At 49.1% G+C, this 20,738-nt stretch overlaps 1 protein-coding gene across 1 annotated transcript; it reads right to left on the reverse strand.

Annotated features, from left to right (window-relative positions):
• Positions 1-1,044: 1,044 nt before the first annotated feature.
• On the reverse strand, positions 1,045-20,146 carry LOC127329236 (uncharacterized). Its single transcript, XM_051355768.2, has 3 exons — positions 19,966-20,146; positions 19,673-19,813; positions 1,045-1,327 (listed from the first exon to the last, which is right to left on the reverse strand). The coding sequence occupies exons 1-3, from the start codon at positions 20,002-20,004 to the stop codon at positions 1,148-1,150; spliced, it is 360 nt and encodes a 119-aa protein (XP_051211728.2). The 5' UTR covers positions 20,005-20,146; the 3' UTR covers positions 1,045-1,147.
• Positions 20,147-20,738: the final 592 nt, after the last annotated feature.

The raw sequence follows: 20,738 nt of genomic DNA on the forward strand, positions 1-20,738 counted from the left end.
ACCCTTGGATAGATGGAGGTCGTTAATCTTGTTAAAATGGTGGAGAAAAATAAAGATTATTGAAGTGTGAGAGGTGGAGAAAAATTTAGAGTGTGAGGAAGAAGAGAAAAATGAGAGCCAGCAGGGGGCTCGGGACGATCTGGGCGATTTTGATATGGCTGGGTACCCTTTGGTACCGGTTCGTGTTACGAACCGGTACCAAAGGTCCAGCCCGGGCCCCACCACGCGTCTGAATTTTGGCCGAAGACCTTTCGTACCGGTTCCTAACACGAACCGGTACGAAAGACCCTCCCAAACCGGTACCAAAGCTCCTCGCCCACCTGAGCCCTCAAACCGGTACAAATGGCCCCATTGGTACCGGTTCGTAAGGGAACCGGTACCAATGGCTTAGATGGATGAGAGGTTTTCTACTAGTGCCGTGCGTAACTTGAATTAGTTAGTAGAGTAGTAATTTTTTATTTTTTGTTGAATGTTCTATCTAAAAATTTGATGTTACTTAAGATACTAATTCAGTTTACACGGGTAACTATGTTTGCTAATTATTGCTTGTACACCGGGTTCTTGAATTTTTACTTCTCAATCGGGAGAGCTTCTGTACGACACCGTTTTAATAAGCAAAATGCTAGGCGAGACTCCAAATGACCTCCTTAGAAATGGAGTAATCCTCTACTAGTTATCTGGTAGTGTATTTTCTCCTCCTAGAACGCACGAATATTTGGTACATTTTTTTTGTCTTCCTATATGATTAGTATATATTACTCTAAAGTTTAACATGTGGTTATCTTATGGAGCATTAATCACTCATCCAATCTCACGGACAGGTAGTAACAAGGAAGGTGGAAAACGCAGGCCAACATGCATGAGCATTAAAAACACTGACTCTGCATGCATTAAAAGCACTGATGATGCCGTTGTATTTATCTTGGTATCTGCCTAGTTCAGAAAATTAAACCAACCGTATTGCTTAGGCGCTATATTAAACCCGAATCTCAGACAAGGTGTTGACGCTACTGATTTCATCCTCGCGCGTTGCCAGGTTCCAACTTTTCGATCTTATCACAAACGGTGCTTTTTCGATCAGCATTGCAGTGGAGAGTTTCAGTTGCTAACTGATTTGCTTGCTAGCAGAGTAAATGATTAGAGAGGGCTATGACTTGTCGAGGAGGCTGTCGAGGTAGAGGTTGAGGATGTATCTTCCGGTGGAGAGGACGTCGAGGCGCTTCTCGCTCGGCTCGTATCGCCCCTTGCGCAGCTGGTACCGGTGAGTCACCGCCGCCACCGTGTACGCCTGCCCTTCGATCGTCACGCTCTCCCCGCAGTGGATGTTCTGCATCACGCGTGCAACAACACAGCGTATCAGTCGGGTGAGCACACCCATGCAGAAAAAAAACAGGGGAGGAGCACACATGCACTGATGCACACATACAGCAAGTCAGCAAGGATATTCGTTCTGGCAGCGGAGATACAGTGGCAGGTCTTAGCTACACATACGCAAGCAAATAAATTGTTTTGAATTGTTCGGAACGAAGTTAACACAATAAAGTACCCTCTGTTCATTCTTATAACGTATGGTAGTTTTGCAGGTCAAATATGACTATCCTTGACCAAGTAAAAAAAACATTTACAACAGCAAATCAGTATCATTCGGTTTTTCATGAAGTTCGTTTTGATACTTCAAATCTTTATATATTTTTCTAAAATCTTTGTCAAAGATAGTCAAGTTTGCCTTTTCAAAAAACGAATACACCTTACGCGAAGCACTAGTATAGAAAATGGTGCATCACAAACAAGGCAAACAAGGGAATGTGTCGTTATTGTTCTACAATTTTGACACTATTCCTTCCATTATAAAAACATGGCATATGAATTAGGAGAATTAATACTCAAACTTCAAAAGATAATGTTTTCTAAGTTTAATCAATTTTATAGAAGAAAATACAAACATGCACAATACAAAATTAAAATCAATAGATCCATCATAAAATGATTTTTAATGAAAAGTTGGCACAAAATGAGTAAAAAATAGGCAGGCCGGTTTCTATAGGGGATATGTTGATCGAGAGGTAAGTAAATTTACCCTGCACAAAGTGTTAGAGAATTAGACTTGGCTTAACTACATTGCACTTTCCTCCGCAAAAAAAATAACTACATTGCACAGAAATTTCGACAAAACCACAACTTCTGGGCGTGCCATTTAGATCACTGAAATTAATATGCCACCTTTATATAAGGAATAGATTACCAGTTTTTCCTTACCACATGGATCCACTACGATGAATTTGTTTATTTTTTATTTTTATAGTTCAAAATGCAAAAATATATAACCATCCAATATTGATGGTACGGGCCAAATGTCAGTTGTACTATATACGGCAAACTGATCTCCGTCATTTGGGCTTGTTCTGTGGGTGTCACAGACATCTAAGTATAAACTATGCTAAGATAAATTAAAGTGGAGCCCATGTCCTTCAGGTTTTGTTCTCTGTCCCCCATCTAAAGGTTCACATCTTAAAAATGAAACTTAACAATAGTATTCTTAATCCCTTCTCTTTTGCCACCTACATGGACTTTTTTTTTTTTGAGAGATGTCACGCGTTCATTTTATATAAAAGTCGGATTACAACACGTAGACACATCCGGAACCCTCCGGACACACCAGCTAATCACGACGCTTTACACGAAAGTCTCCCAGAAACAAAGAAATTACAAAGAACCCCCTGGAAGACACTGTGCAGCACGCCAGCACACGTCTCTCGAACCCACCGCAGCCGGAGCCGACGACGAAGCAGGAGACGAGAACTACCACCAAGGACCCGGAGCAGCCTCCTCGCAGACAAGCTGCTTTGTGGACCTCGAAAAGGATCCGCCGCGAAGCGGCGGAGGCACATACTCTGGAGCACGCCGGCCGGGAAGGACCCCGAGCTCCTCCGGGTCGCCGTACTGCCTCAATCAGTCGACCGAAGCGACGAAGACAAGCAGCACCGCCCACCAACAACCGCAAGCCCAGCATCGGATCCGCCAGCATGCGGAGAACGCCGACAGCGATGGCATACAGGACGCCACCCGCCAGCACCGCCCCTGTACAACAACTCCCCGGCTCCGTAGCGACGCGGGAACGCACGTGGCAACGACGGCCGAGCCGGAAGACAAAAGCGACTTCGGAGCTCGCCGCCGCCGCTACGGCAACCCCGCTCGCACACCCTGCTCGCAAATCCAAACCCAATCGCAACGGAGGACGTCGTGGTTGGGCAAGATCTGGGGCTGATTTATTGAACGCCGACCTCGCCGTCGGAGACGAACCGAGAGCCGGCAAACCACTAGCTACGAAGACTATCCTAAGTCTACAGCTATACAGATCCGGGCGGAGGAACCAGCGACCCCCCTCCCGCCGACGAGCCAGAGGCCCATGGGGGAGAGGAGCTGCTGGATCCGCCGCCGGAACCTTGGTCTCCTCTCGGTTCGCCCTTTTCTGTGGAGAGAAACGAGAGAGAAGGGAAAGTCGCTCCGCCCTAGCCCACCTACATGGACTTGAGATAATTTCAAATTTATTAATTAATGAATCATGTCTATATCTGTGTGTCTTGGTAGGAACCCATAACAATTACCGAGAGTTATAATGGTAAAGACAATGTGACTTTATTTGTTTTGGAATAATATCGAGTAAGAGTTTTTGTTATGTATAGCAAAACAATTACAGAGATAATGTAAATGTGTGTAATTCTACATTGATGTTTGCTAAGTCGACAAATAAGGGGATTATCATTCATAACTTACGAGCTCTCATGCTACGGACCTCTTTCTTTACGGCTCCATATCTTTAAAGTAGTCATTAGCAAAAACAAACATTGGCACATGTAGTTGATACCTTGCATGTTTTGGACTTCTTATTTTATTTACACTATGTAGTCCAAATAGCCCATAAAGGTGATAGTAGTTGCGTCATTACATGAAATTAGCATTGTATTACCATTGTAAGTTGCATAAGTAATGAAAATGTACCGCTCTACCATAAAGCTAGATCGTATTAAGAATTATATTTCTCAACTATTCATTGTAAAGAAAAAAAAACACACCTCTAGATGTTTGGAAGCGTTTTGCTGTGCAACCTTGAGTGTTGTTATAAAGTTGTGCGTTTCCCAGTTATATGATTGTTTAGGTTGTAGTCAGCAGCAGGCAAGTAGGATGAGATGTTTTTGATGCTCCCGGTTTTTGAAATGAATTTTAAAAGCATTTCAAAATTTTAAAAATTCCAAACCAAATATTAAGTGCAAGTCTTGACATATTATGTACTCATAAAGTCGTTTCACAAAAAAACAAACATTTTATATGCCATCTGTAAAAACACAAATTTTGGTGCTTCAAAAAGCTTTTCACGATATATTTCTTTATCTTTTTTGCACAGAAGACAAAAAATGTAAGTTTTTTCGCGAAACTTGGCTTGCACACATATAATATTGACATATCCGTGATTTTTTATTGTTTTTTTACATTTAAAATATTTTCTCGAGTAACAGGTGCCTATGCTCCCAAGTTTAGACATGAATTTCTATAGGCAATACCCTTTCTTTCCGGACGAGACGTTTTACGACCCGGGAGAATATTTTTGAAATGTTTTTTAAGCGCAGTCGAAAATGTCAAAATATTCTGAATAACAATTTGCGTGTACACATCATGTGTCCTTAGAAAGTCATTTCATGGAGAACCGACATTTTGGGTGTCGTGTGCAAAAAAGACAAGCTTTGGTGCTTAAAAAAAATCTTTTCACGTGATATTTCTTTGTCGTTTTACATAGGACACAAAAAATGTCAGTTTTACGCGAAACTTGGCTGTGCGCACATATAATATCGACATATACAAGCAAAATTTTCGCTAAGACTTTTTTGACATTTTTTGACATTTTTCCTGATTAGCAAGAGCATATGCTTTCTTTCTTTGCTTCTTTCTTTATGTTTTGCATATGTATGCCGGATTCAGGGTTTTGTGTTCTGTTATGGTTATGATATTGAAACTCCTCCAATAGATTATATGTGAAAATACATCTGGGATGTGGATACTTATGCAATTTTGGTGAAACAAATATGGCCGATTGTGACTTGTAATATAAAAGAATTTTTTTTTCACAGTTGTTGATACTCATGTTTTTTTAACAAAACATTACATGTATATACTTACTCCGCACCATCGAAGGCATTTCAGATATATGAAAAACTTCTAGGCATGATCTTGTGGGTGGGTTAGCTAAGCAAAATAGATCAAGGGCAATGACCATATTGAATACTTTAGGGGATAATAGTGGATATTCTTGTTATGATGCCAAATATGATGAATAAGGTGCACATGGCAAGCCTCCTACAAACGAGCAACGATTTGAGACAAAACGTCTTGAAGATACCCAATAGGGCTGTGGGTTTTGGAATTATTTGCACCAAGATAGATAATCCTACATTCTATTAAGCACTCATCAATAAAATTTATATACACATGCATGCTCTAGAGCTCTCTATCAAAATATTTAAGGCTAATAAAACACCGGTGAGCATATAATGACGATACGATATATGTAAATAGGACAAAATCATCTATGGAGGCAATCGTTGTCTCTTTTCTAACTTAAAAAAAACTTTGTTGAAGGGAAATTATCATTCTAAATATCAAGGGAAAACAAACATAACTTTGGTTGTAAATTAGATTTAATTCAAATAAAATAGATATTCTATTATAAATGTAAAAAATGTCACGAAGATACTAATATATCATATATATGGAGCATAATTATGCAGTTAAGGGTACTAAGTAAAATACAGAACATATAGTCAAGGTCGTACCTTGACAAAATAAATAATAAAGTTACAAAAGTTCGATACAAAAACCATGACATCAAAGATAGGTATGATTATTATGAGCATGATAATGTCATGTGGGCAAGGGCCTATAATACTATATATAAAGGCCAAATCCTTTCGCTAGCACTTTTCATGCGTGGATGAACAGTGTTGTGCTACTATATATAAAGGGCAAAGCCTTTCGCTTGCACTTTTCATGCGTGGATGAACAGTGTTGTGCATGACTAGTGTCTTGAGTTTTTTTCACTTTTCTTTTTGTTTTGTTTCCAGTAATTCTCAGTTTTGGTAAATTTTTACAAAATCTTCATGTTTAGCAGAACAATTCACGACAATAAATTTTCAGCTTGCACAATTTTTTATTAGTAATTAAGGACACATGAAATGACATCTTTCTAGCATGGTTACTATAAAGGGATCAATTTTAGCCAATAAAAGTTCAACACGTAGATGAAATAAAGAGCATTTTTGACTAATCACCTCGGGACATGCTGATAGTTCGCTAAAATAATTAGTGTTGAACAGTATTTTTATGTTTTCCGTTTTTTCAGATGCAAGCCAGTAGCTCCAACAATAATTACCCGACCATAATTATCCAGCACTAACAGTATTTTCCGCCTGTAGTTATTCAACAGTAAGACCAATCACCTCACAACACGCCAGTAGTTTGCTATAATAATTATTGAACAATAATTTTATTTTTCCTCAAAACTTTCCAGACGTGAATCATTAGAGGCAAATAATAATTACCCGAATGTAGTTATCCAACACTAATAGTATTTTCCACCTGTAGTTATTTAACGGTAATTTTTCGACAACATTTAATTTTTCAACGGTAACTTCTCATCAGCTTACCTCGCAATGTACAATAATTGCCTTTTGAATTATTTTGTCAGAAAATTTTCCGATGAAAATCTATAACTCCAATAGGAATTACCCGACGGTAATTCCAGCAGTAACTCTACAACGGTTTGTAAGTTTTTGATGGTATTTTCTCAGCAATACTCGGCATGCTTCGATGATAATTTTTTGGCGAAAACATTAAACCTCAGCAGTAATTTTGTGATGGTAATTATTTACCGCTACATCACATAATTCTCCGGTGGTAATTTCTTAGCATCATTCCCGTACCTCGCTGACCAATAATTTTCCGTTTGTATTTACTTTCCTAGTATTTTTTCCTAATGCAAATCTTTAACTTCAATGGGCGCAGCATGACGCCGTGTCAACCTTCCTAGTAGGAGACAAAGATTCATAGGAGATGCAGGGTCTAGGGACAATCCCATTGGTTAGGTAGGGACTTTCTACGAATCGATTTTGCAGTTTATACTACACTCGGTTTGTACTTAGAAATCGAATGGTTTGACCTAAACAAGGTTCATTACGGATCTTGAAAAAAATTGATTATGGATCTTCATATTATTTAAATCAAGATCAGTAATAGAAAATTATGGATTCTGATTTAAATACATATCTTATATTGCTGGATGGATGAATAAATCAAGAAAATACAAAATTATGTTACCCCATGCACCTTGTGAGCCTCTCTTGCTGCCATGGGACAATGAGTTTTCATGCCTCGTCCTCCCATGTGTATATGAAAAGGAAGATAAGTTCACAAAGCGTATGGAAAAAAATACGAAAGTACCAATACAAGATGTCTAATATTTATTTTTATTTCCCGTGATCCAGTTTACGATGTTCCTTAGACACTAATGTGCAAATCAATTATAACACTCTTATAAGGGCCCGTCTAGCCGGCGACCGCGTGCCTATTAGTGAATCTGAGCGGGTGACTAAAAAAGGAAATATGTTAGCTTTATCAGTATGAACGCCTGCTACTTATGGTTAGACATCCAGTAACTAGCACATGCACAACAATGACTGCATGCCATTAATTTTCCTTTTCAAATATTCAAAATCATATAACTTCTGCACCAGATGTTGAAATTAGGATCCGCTTTCACTTTTAAATTTCTTGTAGTGAGCTCTTTAAAACTAGATATCATTTCTACGTGTTTTGATAAAAAAATTCTAAAGCAACTTCTACGTGTGACAAAGAAATTATAATGCGAGAAGATGCAACTTTAGTGTGGGGTGACGCAACTTTGCTGCAGAGCGTAAATCTACATTCACAACGAAAGTTGCATCCCTGGACATCAAAGTTGCTCAGCCATCCATCAAAATTTATTCGGTGGGCACCAAAGTTGCTTCGATGGATTCCAAAATTGGGCCGTCACAAACCAAATTTGCTCTATCGAGTACCAAAGTTGCTCTGCAGGATACTAAAATTGCTCGGTCGGGCACCAAAGTTGCTCGGTCGCGCATGATAGTTCTTTTGTTGGCACCAAAGTTGCTCTGTTGGCACCAAAGTTATGTCGGCAGGCACCAAAGTTGTTTCACCACACATTCAAATTGCTCCAATGGACACCAAAATTGTTGTCGGGCACCAAAGTTGTGCTTTCATGTACCAAGAAATGTACATGTTCGTTGCACACAAAAGTTACTTTACCGCACACGAAAGTTGTTTTGCTACACAATAAAGTTGCTCTGTCGCGCATCAAAGTTGCTGTTTAAAAAAATTCATCAAAACATATGAAAGTGTGGTCTAGTTTGGAAGCTCTCAATCGTGGGAATTCTAGAAGTAAAAACGGATTGTAATTTTACCGCACGATTTAAAAGTTACAGCTTTTTGAAAAACAAAGCGTATGGAAAAAATACTATAGTACCAATACAAGATGTCTAATATTTATTTTTATTTCCCGTGATCCAGTTTACGATGTTCCTTAGACACTAATGTGCAAATCAATTATAACACTCTTATAAGGGCCCGTCTAGCCGGCGGTCGCGTGCCTATTAGTGAATCTGAGCGGGTGACTAAAAAAGGAAATATGTTAGCTTTATCAGTATGAACTCCTGCTACTTATGGTTAGACATCGAGTAACTAGCACATGCACAACAATGACTGCATGCACATTAATTTTCCTTTTCAAATATTCAAAATCATATAACTTTTGCACCAGATGTCGAAATTAGGATCCGCTATCACTTTTGAATTTCTTGTAGTGAGCTCTTTAAAACTAAATCTCATTTCTATGTGTTTTGATAAAAAAAATTCTAAAGCAGCTTCTACGTGTGACAAAGCAATTATAATGCGAGAAGATGCAACTTTAGTGTGGGGTGAAGCAACTTTGCTGCACAGCGTAAATCTACATTCACAACGAAAATTGCATCCCTGGACGTCAAAGTTGCTCAGCCATCCATCAAAATTTATTCGGTGGGCACCAAAGTTGCTTCGATGGATTCCAAAATTGGGCCATCACAAACCAAATTTGCTCTATCGAGTACCAAAGTTGCTCTGCAGGATACTAAAATTGCTCGGTAAAGTTGCTCGGTCGCGCATGATAGTTCCTTTGTTGGCACCAAAGTTGCTCTGTTGGCACCAAAGTTATGTCGGCAGGCACCAAAGTTGTTTCACCACACATTCAAATTGCTCCAATGGACACCAAAATTATTGTCGGGCACCAAAGTTGTGCTTTCATGTACCAAGAAATGTACATGTTTGTTGCACACAAAAGTTACTTTACCGCACACGAAAGTTGTTTTGCTACACAATAAAGTTGCTCTGTCGTGCATTAAAGTTGTTGTTTAAAAAAATTCATCAAAACATATGAAAATGTGGTCTAGTTTTGAAGCTCTCATCGTGGGAATTCTAGAAGTAAAAACGGATTGTAATTTTGCCGCATGACTTAAAAGTTACAGCTTTTTGAAAAATAACACGTAATATCAGGTAGCCTACCATTTTTGTTACAGCTGGACGCATGTGTTAGAGTACGTGTATAATTAGAGATAGATTAGGATCTTCTTGTATCCCAAGTCATTAGATATCTTAGCATCCAAGTCATGTACCTCTATATATACCCCATGAGGATCATTGCAATATAATACAACAATTCTAGGGTTCTACAATTTCTACATGGTATCAGAGCGGTTAGCCTCACGGCGCCGATCCTAGGTCCTTCCACCACTTCCGCATCGCGCCGCTCCCGGGGAGGGCGCGGCACCCGATCAAAATCAAAGATTAGATCGGTTTTTAGTTTAGATCCTAGATCAAATTCAAGTTCATAGATTAGATCGAGTTTTCGAGATTTTAGGTTTTAATTCGTAGTTTAGATCCAATTAGCCTCAAATAAACTCCCTAATCCACATGACCCAAACTTCCGGCGAAATTCTGTCCAAGATCTGTTGCATGGCGGTGCAGAACCAATGATCTGGTGGAGTAGATCCGCCAGCTACGTCAGCCCGCGCTCGTGCGACATCAGCATGCTGGTTGCCGCATGCCGGCCCGTCCAGGCCCTGCGCGGCGACTGTCTTCCAGAAATCTGCCCGCCGGTGGAAGATCGGATCAAGCGCGCCACTTCGATCGACAGTCCGATCGGACTCAGGAGCGTCACGCGCGCGATCTTCACAAATAAAATCAGCCAGGAGACGCAACGGCCACGCGCGGCCACGCAAGATTCACCTGGAGGTGCGGATGCATGCATGGATGACTCGTGCACGCGCGTGCATGCAGCACTAGCACCACGCGTGTTGTGCTTGATATGTGTGCTTTGATCAGAAGTCCAGGACGGCGACATGAGAGATCCAGGCGGCTATGAGATCACGGAGGTCGATCACCCATGCCTGACGACATCACGGCCTGCACGCATCGCCGATCTGCAGCGCCAAAGCGCCATCTTCATCGCCAACACGTCTACATCGCCGACCACCTACATCGCCGACCACCTACACCGACATCACCGATCCGAATAACTACATCAAGCTGTACGACTACACCATGATCTATGTCGAGTTCTACATCGCCAAGGTCTACATCAACATGGTCTTCATCGACATCTTCGTCAACACTACCGTCGCCGCCTACGACACAAAAACCCCGCCACCGTCGCAGAACCGCTGCCGCCGCCGCGCTACGACAAAAACCCGCCGCCGCCGCAGACCCGTTGCCGCCGCCGCGCTACGACAAAACTCGCCGCCGCCGCAGCCGCAGAACCGCCGCCGCCGCCGCGCTATGACAAAAACCCGCCGCCGCCGTAGAATCGGTGCCGCCGCCGCGCACAACCTAAAACCCTACGACAAAAAAACGCGCAATTTTTGCGCCTTCGGCGAATACGGTTACACCACATACGATGACTACGACATCGACCACATCTCGACCACAGCTACATCATGCTCGGCTACCTCGACATCGACATCAACAAAATATCTACGGCAACTCAAGAACTCCAGTCAACAGCGTCCGCGTCGTCACTTGCGCCCACGACACTCCCGCTGTGACTGCGGGAGGGAAGAGAAGGAACCAGAAGGGGACGCTGGTGATGACAAGGAGGAGAAGCGACGGGAGCCCAGGACTTCTCCAGTCGCAAGCGTTCGCTTCACTCCCGCTACGACTGAGGGGGAATGTTAGAGTACGTGTATAATTAGAGATAGACTAGGATCTTCTTGTATCCCAAGTCATTAGATATCTTAGCCTCCAAGTTATGTACCTCTATATATACCCCATGAGGGTCATTGCAATATAATACAACAATTCTATGGTTCTACAATTTCTACAGCATGGACCTGTCGCGTAGTGCGTCCGTCCAGAACTTTGATTTGGCACGCGTCCGGGCCGGAAAGAATTTAGGCTCTTATAAACTGGGCTCTTCTGTACTAGCCAAATTCATTGTCTAAAATAAGCCCTACCTTAGATAGTTCGGAAAAATCCACAAGAAAATTTTGGGATGGAAAACCATCATTGTTGTGCCTTTGTTTGATGCTAATGAGTTGACAAGGACTCTTTAGATAGGGCACAATATTCCGAGCTCTCCCTTCTATCCTCTACAACTACAAAAGGTAAACCTGAGGTCCGGCTTGGCCCACACCTCGCCATATTCTCATCTAAAACTGCGGCTACGATTGACGCACGTATACAAATCTGCATATTGCGTCCCAGGAAACAAGAGTTCCCTTGCTCTATGGATGGACATAGAAGGTATGATTGGTTGCATTAAATCTGGCATGCCGCATTGTCAAAGTTGTGTAGGGGCAAACTTGTACTCCCTCCATTCTTATTGTAACACTGAGGCTGTCTTTGGATTGCAGGAATTTCATAGGAAGATGGTGCTCCAAATTACAATGAACTGGATTTCTATGCCAGAGTTTCATTTGTCTTAGACTCAATTATTTTACTTGTGTTCCATTAAGACGACTATTTGGAGAATTTTCCCATGTTTATAATTTTATGTTTGCACAAACAAACCTACCATATTGCTGTGTTTTCCTATTCATGTGTTAATCAATAGTGCCATCCAAAGAGGCCACGAGTTCGGAAATGATCCGAAAATTTGCTTTGTCGCAGGAAAATTTGTTTGAGACTTTGCTGGATTGGAAGGCTGACGCAACAATTAGCAATAATATTGTCTTAACTCTTACGTAGGAGGAAAGCGGCGGATGGAGGGCGCAAGGCGACGGCTTTGAGGTTCTCCTCGTCGGACGATTCTGCCGCCGGCTGCCTCCACGCGATGTCGCCGGAGGGGACAGGGGGGGCTCCGCAGGCGGTGGAGCTCCCGGAGTCCATCCAGGGACGGCGTTGGGCGGACGTGGCGGCGGAAGAAGACGCGGCGGAGGCTGCGCGTGCGGAGGCTGATGCGCGGTTCTCGCCGCCGGGGACGGCGACCCTCGGCGACTACCTCGTCTATGCGCGTCGTGGTCGGCCGCGCCGGTCACCTCCTCAGCGCCGCCTGGAGGTGCTACGCCGTCCGCCGCCGTCGCGGTGCCGGCAGATAGGCCGCGCGCTGCTGCGCCGTCGCGGGCTCGGCCGGCAAGGAGCTCGGGGAGGTGGCCGCCACGGGGTCGTCGGGGCCGCCGGAGCGGGGGCGAGGCGGTCGGTCGCGGGCGGAGCAGCTGGCTCCGGTACCGCCGCCGCCATGCCCGTCGGGAGCGAGGACGGCATCGCGCGAGGCTCGGTTGCCGCCCAATCCTGGGCCGTCTGGGCCGCACGGGCCTGGGCCTGTGCTGGCCTGGAGGCGCCAGGCGGAGCGTTGCACCGGGCCCACGCAGCCCGCTTCGGCGCCCAAGTGGTTCTGGCTCCGAAAGGGGTCAAACCACTTAGGGTTTGCCCAACCCGCGCGCTCCGACCAGATACGCCGCCACGCCGCCTCCGCCCGTGAAATCCGCCTCCACCCGCCGCCGCCGCCGCTCTCCACCAGCTTCCGCGACATGGTTCTCAAGCGGGCACGGAGCCCGTCGTCGAGCAGGTCCCCGCCCCAGCATCACCGCCGCGTCCTCCCTGCCTCACCTCGTCCTCCTCCCCCCGCGCCCCCCGAGCCATACCGGCCCCCGGCGAGACGTTCCCCGCCGCGCCGCTCCCCACCGCGTCGGGCTTCTCTCCCCGCAGAGGTCACCGTCGCCTCGCGAGGCATGGCCGGGACGGCCGCGCGGGTGGGCATGCGAGGGCGGCCGGGAGCGGGAAACCTCCCTGCGCCACCAGGGGGTCGTCGCACCTGCTGCCCGCGGCGGCTCGCCGGGCCGGCGTGCCCCGTCCCCTGCCGCGTCGCGCAGGGAGGCCGCGCTGCGGGAAGAGTTGGTGCAGCGCGCTCCGCGTCCGGGCAGGGATCATGGCCGGGATGCTTCGTGGCGGGAGGACCAGCGCTCTTCGCGGGACAGTTACGTGGTGCCGCGGCATGCCGAGCAGAGTCGCCGTTCGCCGTTGCGCCGCGAGGAGCAGTCGCCCCAGGCCGCTGCACATACCGCAGCGAAGAAGAAGAGGAAGCCGAAGAAGAAGAGAGCCGGCGCAGGTGGTACTGCGGGTGGTGCTGCGGGTGGGAGCCAGGTTGGGCACCCGCCTATGGCACCTCCGCGGGGTCAGGATCTCGACGGCCGTGCCGACGCCCAGTTGGCGGTGTCGGCGCCGCCGGAGAAATCCCCCACCTCCAACATCTGCTTCAACTGTGGCGAGATGGGGCACTTCCGTTCCGATTGCACGTCGCCGACGCAGTGCCTCTTTTGTGGTGACCCCTCTCACCTTGCCGCGGCTTGCAAGGAGCGGTTCAACAGCCGAAGGCGTCGGGAGGTCATCGAATACCTGGGACACGGGCTTGAGGGTGGCTTCTACTACATCGACCTGGGGGGGTCGGAGCTCAGTACTCCCCAGCACCTTGCTACCATCACCGTGCTGCCGAAGCAGAGCCCCCCGCTACAGATTGAGGTGACAGTCGACACGATCCGCGCCGAGCTCGCTCAGTTGGAGTCGACTTGTGTGTGGAACGTGAGGGAGATTTCTGCCACTGAGTTCGCAGTGGCGTTCCCCTCGGCTGAGCTCCTCCGTGCCCTCTCCTGGAGCGAGACGACCATCCTGCCGACCAACAACATCCGCGTTTCTGTCAAGCCGTCTTGTGTGGATCCCATCACTGTGGCTACTTTGTCTGAGGTTTGGGTCCGGGTCCACGGCATTCCTGAGGAGGCCAGGAGTGAGCATATCATAGAGCTCGTCTCCCAGCCGATTGGCAAGCTTGTCACCGTGGACCCCCTTTCCCTCCCAGGCGACGGGCCGGTGCGCATGCTGATCCTCAGCCCGGACCCCACGAAGCTCACCTGCACTCTTCCACTATTCTTCTTTGGGAAGAGTGGCCGGTCCCTGACGGTCGAGCTGGAGGGCGACGAGGCCCAGGCGGGGTCTCCTCCTCCTCCGCCTGACCCTTCGCAGGCACACCGGGACGATGATGGCGAGGATGATGATGGTTCTTCCGATGGAGACTCTGAGGACGACTTGGGTGGCGATGGCGAGGAGACCCCACAGCGACAGTCTCCTGGTGCCGGGGCCGGGGCCTCCGCCGCTCTGGACGCTAGGCCTGGGGCGCAGTCGACACTGCCTGAGTCGGCGCAGACTCACAGGAGCGCGCCGGCCAAGCTGGGGGCGCCCATCTCCCGTGCTCCCCCAGCTGTCTCCGGGGAGTCCTACAGCCTGTCCATCATGGAGTACGGGTCCAACTTCCCCCAGGAGACGTCGTCGGCGAGTGTGGGGTTGGACGTGTGCCCCCCGCAGTCGCCGAGGTCGCCAGGGCTGGTCTGCTACACGTGCTCCCCGGGCTCTACTCCCACCTCGCCCCTGGGCCCTGCGACCCCGGGCCCTTCTGTCCTGGAGCCAGCCTCGGTCTTCCCCGACACTCCCGTGGCTGGTGCCAAGACGAGGGCCCCGCGTCGCCAGCGGCAGTCCTCGCAGCCGTCCCGCCACAGCGCTAGGTTGGCTCGGTCTCGCTCCGGGACAGAGGCGATGGAGCCGACGGTGGCAGAGCAGGCGGAGAGGCGGGCTGCGGCCCGCAACCTTGACTCAGGTACCACCCCTCGCCCCGCTCCCTCTGTCCCCCCTCTCCCCCCTCGGGCTCCCGGTTTTCTGTTCTTGCTACGGCTTCGCTCGACCACCTGGGTCAGGTGGCGTCGGATTGTGGTGTGATTTTCAGGGGCGAACGCGGTCCGCGGGCCGAACAGCTGGCGGCAATTCAGGCCAAGGAGGTCTACGATGGCGTGCTCGCAGCCTCTCGCGCTCAGTTGGAGCGCGAGAGGGCGACCAGCGCCCCCCTGACTGACCCTGTGCAGTTGGCACCTGGGTCTGGTCTGGAGCCTACCATTGGGTCTAACCCTTTGGATAGCTCTGACGCGGTCACCCAGTTGGGGGGACCGCGAGGGAGACCTCCTCGACCACCGTCCGGTCCCTCGACACGTGGTAGGGCTCGATCGGTTCCCAATAGGGGAACCCCCCAATCTGATGTGATCCAATGAGTAACCCCTTCTTCTCACTCATTTGGAACATCAGGGGGTTCGAGGCCCCGGGCCGCAAACAACAGCTGAAGGAGTACATAAGGCGCGAGCACGTGGACATTGTGGGACTCCAAGAGACGATTAAGGAGTCCTTCCTCCTCCACGAGTTGGAGGGCCTTAGTAGAGACAAGTTTGCCTGGCACTGGCGTCCTGCCTCGGGCCATTCTGGCGGCATCCTCCTAGGCGTAAAGGAGGATACCTTCGAGGTTGAGGATATGGAGCATGGCGAGTACTTCGTGAGCATGGCCGTCACCCATAAACGATCTAACCTCAGCTGGGAGGTTATTATTGTTTATGGGCCGGCGGACCATTCGAGGTCTCAGTCCTTCCTTGAGGAGCTGCGGGGTAAGATCGATCGGTGCACCACCCCTGTGGTGGTGGCTGGCGATTTTAACTTGATACGCTCCCCGGAGGACAAGAGCTCGAGTCGCGTGGACATCCCTAGGATGAGGATGTTCAATGACTGCCTTGCGGATCTCGCCCTTAGAGAGATCACTAGAGTGGGTGCCCGGTTCACGTGGTGCAACAACCGCATTGACCCGGTCCAGAGTGTGCTGGACCGGGTCTTTGTGTCTGTTGAATGGGAAATGGAATTCCCATTATGCACCCTCAGGACGGCCACCAGGATTGGGTCTGACCACTCCCCACTTCTCCTGTGCTCGGGGGGCTCTACCCCCCCGAGGCTAAACCGTTTCCACTTTGAAAATTTCTGGCTTAATCAGCCAGGGTTTGTGGAGGCGGTTGGCTACAAGTGGGAGCGGGCGGCAGAGTCCCCACCACGAGTCTTCAACGCAGTCGATGTTTGGCATCACTGCACGAAGATTGCCCGCCAGTTTATGCGTGGCTGGGGGGCGAACCTCGGGGCGGAGGTTCGCCTAAAGAAGGACCTACTTCTCCGCCAGATCCAGGAGTTAGATCGCGCCGCGGACGAGGAGGGCTTAGCCGCTGAGGAGTGGCTTCAGCGCTTCGCCCTGGAACACTCGCTCATGGAGATCTACCGTGGGGAGGAGGTTTTCTGGCGACAACGGAGTCGCCAGAATTGGCTCCTCCAGGGGGATGCGAACACTGCTTACTTCCATGCGATCGCCAATGGCCGTCGCCGGAAGTGTTCCATCCCCTGTCTTTGGGATGGTGACCTCCTGTTGGAGGAGGCCGGGGAGATCACCACCCATATTTATTCCTTCTATAAAGGCCTCTTCGCGGCGGGCCCCAGGACCGGGGTTGCCCTCGCGGCAGATCTATGGCCAGCTAGGGCCTGGGTCTTAGACGAGGAGAATGCCGCCCTCACCCTTCCGTTCCTCCCAACGGAAGTCCGGGGCGCGCTTGGGGGCATGAAGACTAGCTCGGCCCCTGGCCCTGATGGTCTCCCGGTTGTTTTCTTCCAGAAATTCTGGGCGAAACTCCAGGAGACTATCATGCCAATGTTTCAAGAGTTCTACGTGGGAACTCTTGACATGGGGCGGCTGAACTACGGTGTTATTACCTTGATCCCCAAGGTTGTGGGGGCCACGGATATACGCCAGTTTAGGCCTATTACGGTCATCAACGTAATCCAGCGGTTGTTCTCCAAGGTGTGTGCGGTAAGGTTGGCCCCGGTTATGGAGCGGATTACGCACCAATACCAGTTTGCCTTCCTTAAGGGCCGCCACATCCATGATGGGATTCTAGCTCTGCACGAGATTGTGCACGAGGTTAGGAGTCGACACCAGAGGGGTGTCTTCCTAAAACTAGATTTCCAGAAAGCGTATGACCGTTTGGATTGGTCCTTCCTCCGGCAGGTCCTCCAGAGGAGAGGCGTTGATGACCGTATGATTGGCTGGATTATGCAGACGGTGATGACTGGCAGCACGGCCATCAACATTAATGGGGAAGTGGGTCCCTATTTTAGGCCGGCGTGTGGAGTGAGACAGGGTGACCCCCTTTCCCCTATCCTCTTCAACGCGGCGGTTGACTCCCTGGCCGAGATTCTGGAGAGGGCTAGGACCTAGGGCCATATTACCGGAGTGGTCGGCCACCTCATCCCTGGTGGAGGGGTGACCCACCTCCAGTATGCGGACGATACCATGATCATGTTCGAGGGCTCGGACCGGGACATCCAGAACACCAAGTTCCTTCTCCTCTGTTTTGAGGCCATGTCGGGCCTCAAAATAAACTTTGACAAAAGTGAGGTAGTGGTCTTGGGGTACCCTCCGGAAGCTCAACAGCGGATCGCTGACAACCTCAATTGTAGGTTGGCAACCTTCCCTGTGAACTACTTGGGGGTACCTGTTAGGGATTCTAGGATCCTTATTAGAGACCTCGCCCCCTTGTGGGGCGAGTTAGAGCGAAGGCTGAACCATGGTGCGGGAGGTTCACTTCCAAGGGTAGCAAAACAGTTCTCATCGATTCATGCTTGTCTAGTCTTCCCATGTATATCATGGGCCTGTACCTCCTCCCTGAAGGGGTACATGCGGCCTTCGACAAAGAGCTATCTCGCTTCTTACAGCGGGACAGGACAGGCCGCCAAAAATATCACATGGTCAAATGGGCCGATGTGTGCGCCCCCAAGGATCTTGGGGGCATAGGGATAATCTCCTCTCGACACATGAATGTGGCCCTCATTCTGAAATGGGTTTGGAGGATCCTCGCTGATGATGGGGGTTTGTGGCTTAAGTTAATCAAGGCGAAATACCTACGGGGCCGGCCTCTGCTTGCCTGTGATCGTCGGGAGGGATCTCAGTTTTGGAGGGCCCTCCAGGACGTTAAGCATGAGGTTAGAGCGGGACTGTCCTTCTCCATAGGCGATGGTAGAGGGACCATGTTCGCTGGACCCGTGGGCCGGGGCTAGTCCCATCTGCCGGGACTTCCCGGACCTGTTCGCTATTTGCGCCGACCCACCCTGTCTTGTCGCCGACGTCGCCCAGAGGGGCTGGGATATCCTGCTCCGGCGTGGGCTTACCCAGGGAGAGGCCCAGAGTCTGGCCCGGCTGCGGAACCTCCTCCCGGACGCCTTGCCGGGAGGACTAGATTCGCCTTCTTGGCGACTGTCGCCCTCCGGTTCGTTCTCTGTGCGGACTGCGTATAGGGCCTTGTTTAGGGGGCCCCCGTTGCCTTGGACGGCTCCCCCTTTTCAAAGCTCCAATCCCGCTTAAGACGAAGATTTTCATATGGCAGCTGCTTAGGGATCGCCTTCCTTCTGGGGTGGAGGTTGCGAAGAGGCACGGACCGGGCGACGGGCTTTGTCCATTGTGTGCGGTCCCGGAGACGACGACCCACATAATGTTCTCTTGCCCTGCGGCCCGCTTCCTCTGGAGCTTCCTCCAGGAGGCGCCGCTGAGTGGCGAGCCTCGATCCTCGGTGAGTTTATTGAGGCCCACGCGAACAACACCGGAAGGAGGAGGCGCCTCTTCTGGCTGGTGTTCGCGGCCTTAACCTGGACTCTATGGACTGTGCGTAATAAGATGGTCATTGAGCGTATCTTCCCTCGACGCGCTTCTGACTCCTTATATTCTTTCTTGGCTTTGTTGCAGCAGTGGTACCCGTTGTGTAGGCAGCGGGACAGGAGCGCACTGACGGCATGTTGGAGGATCTTCTTGCGGCTGCCCGTCGCCTTTCTACGTCGTCCAGCCTCTGAGTGACCCTTCTCTTTGGGGTTGTATCGCTTTTCTAGTTCGTTTGGGCATGTTGTGCTGTTGCCCCAGCAGACTGTTGTTGAGTGTGGAGTTCTCGTGGTCTTGTATCTGAACCTTGTATGGATGTGGTTGCTTTATTTATAAAGCGGGGCGAAAGCCTGTTTCGAGGAGACTTTGCTGGTTTATGATGGGCTGCATCTAAGGCTCTAATAGGCTGTCAGATAGAATGAATTCAGCATCTCGTCTAGCTTAACATGTTCTGTTTGCCTGGTGCACGCCGCACGCACTAGCTGCAGCCTCAGGATTCGGAAGAGAACAGAGGCACCGGAATTCAGAAAAAGAGCAGGGGCATCGCGTAGTTACCGTGGGAAAGCAGCGGACGCCGAGGCATCGCGGCGGCGGCGTGATCTCGACTACCTTGAACGGGTACTTGTGCTCCTTCTTCTCCCGCTCCAGCTCCCTGTCCGGCCGGTCCTTCTTCCTGCACACCACCGACAGACGCGGCTGCAAATCGAACAAAGCAAAGATCAGCAGGAAGGGGGTAATACACTAATACCTCCGTTCCAAAATATAACTAGCTCACAGCAGCACGCACTGCATGCCGTTTCTGATCGAATCGATGGTGCTATGTGCGTGCACGTACGACCTCCGCTAACCTTGTGGTACACAATGGAGGTGGAAGCGACCATGGCCATGGGGATTGATGTCGCTGCTTTGCTTGCTGCTGCTGATCGAATGCAATCCGCAGGGTTCCTTCGAACGAAGGAGGCGTGGCGCGGAAGGGGCTGGGTGAACGGGCAGAAGAACGTCCACAGATTTTCTTGCTGATGGATGGTGGTTGATTGGTTTGAGGATTCTTCAGCTTCAGGCGGGAGGTGTGGAAAGAAGCTGCACCACGCGTCTCGACCGGTCCGATCAAAGTCGTTGTCAAGTTACTGATTTTTCCCCTCTCCCTTTTCCCATTTCCTGTATTTGTTTCAGTTAAGAACTTAAGATGTTCGAGTCTCAGTCTTGCTATCATCAAAAAAAAAAGTCTGAGTCTTGCTCTAGTTAAACATTATTATACATATAATTAAAAATGCAGTTAAGATGTTTGAACTTTTGCCCCGTGGCACCCAACCTATCAGAGTTCAAACCACAAGTTTGACACCTTGATGTCTCATGCAGGCAGAATATTCGCGAGGTCCCCGTCGATAACGAGGCAGCTGTGGTGACATCGTCAATCTCAAGACCTGGCGGATGAAGTTTTCTTGACTCAGTCTCTTGGAGGTGATTATAGAGGTACAGTATGAATGTGTTTATATGGATGAGTGTATGTGCGTATATGTGAGCATCTACGTATGTCTTGTATTTCGCAAATAAATTGCCCAAGCCTAACAAGCCCTCCTTAGGGTATCTACAGTCGCAAGTCGCATCCCGCGTACAGCGG

The sequence above is a fragment of the Lolium perenne genome, chromosome 2 (genome assembly GCF_019359855.2).
Source record: "Lolium perenne isolate Kyuss_39 chromosome 2, Kyuss_2.0, whole genome shotgun sequence".
NCBI classification, from domain to species: Eukaryota; Viridiplantae; Streptophyta; class Magnoliopsida; order Poales; family Poaceae; genus Lolium; species Lolium perenne.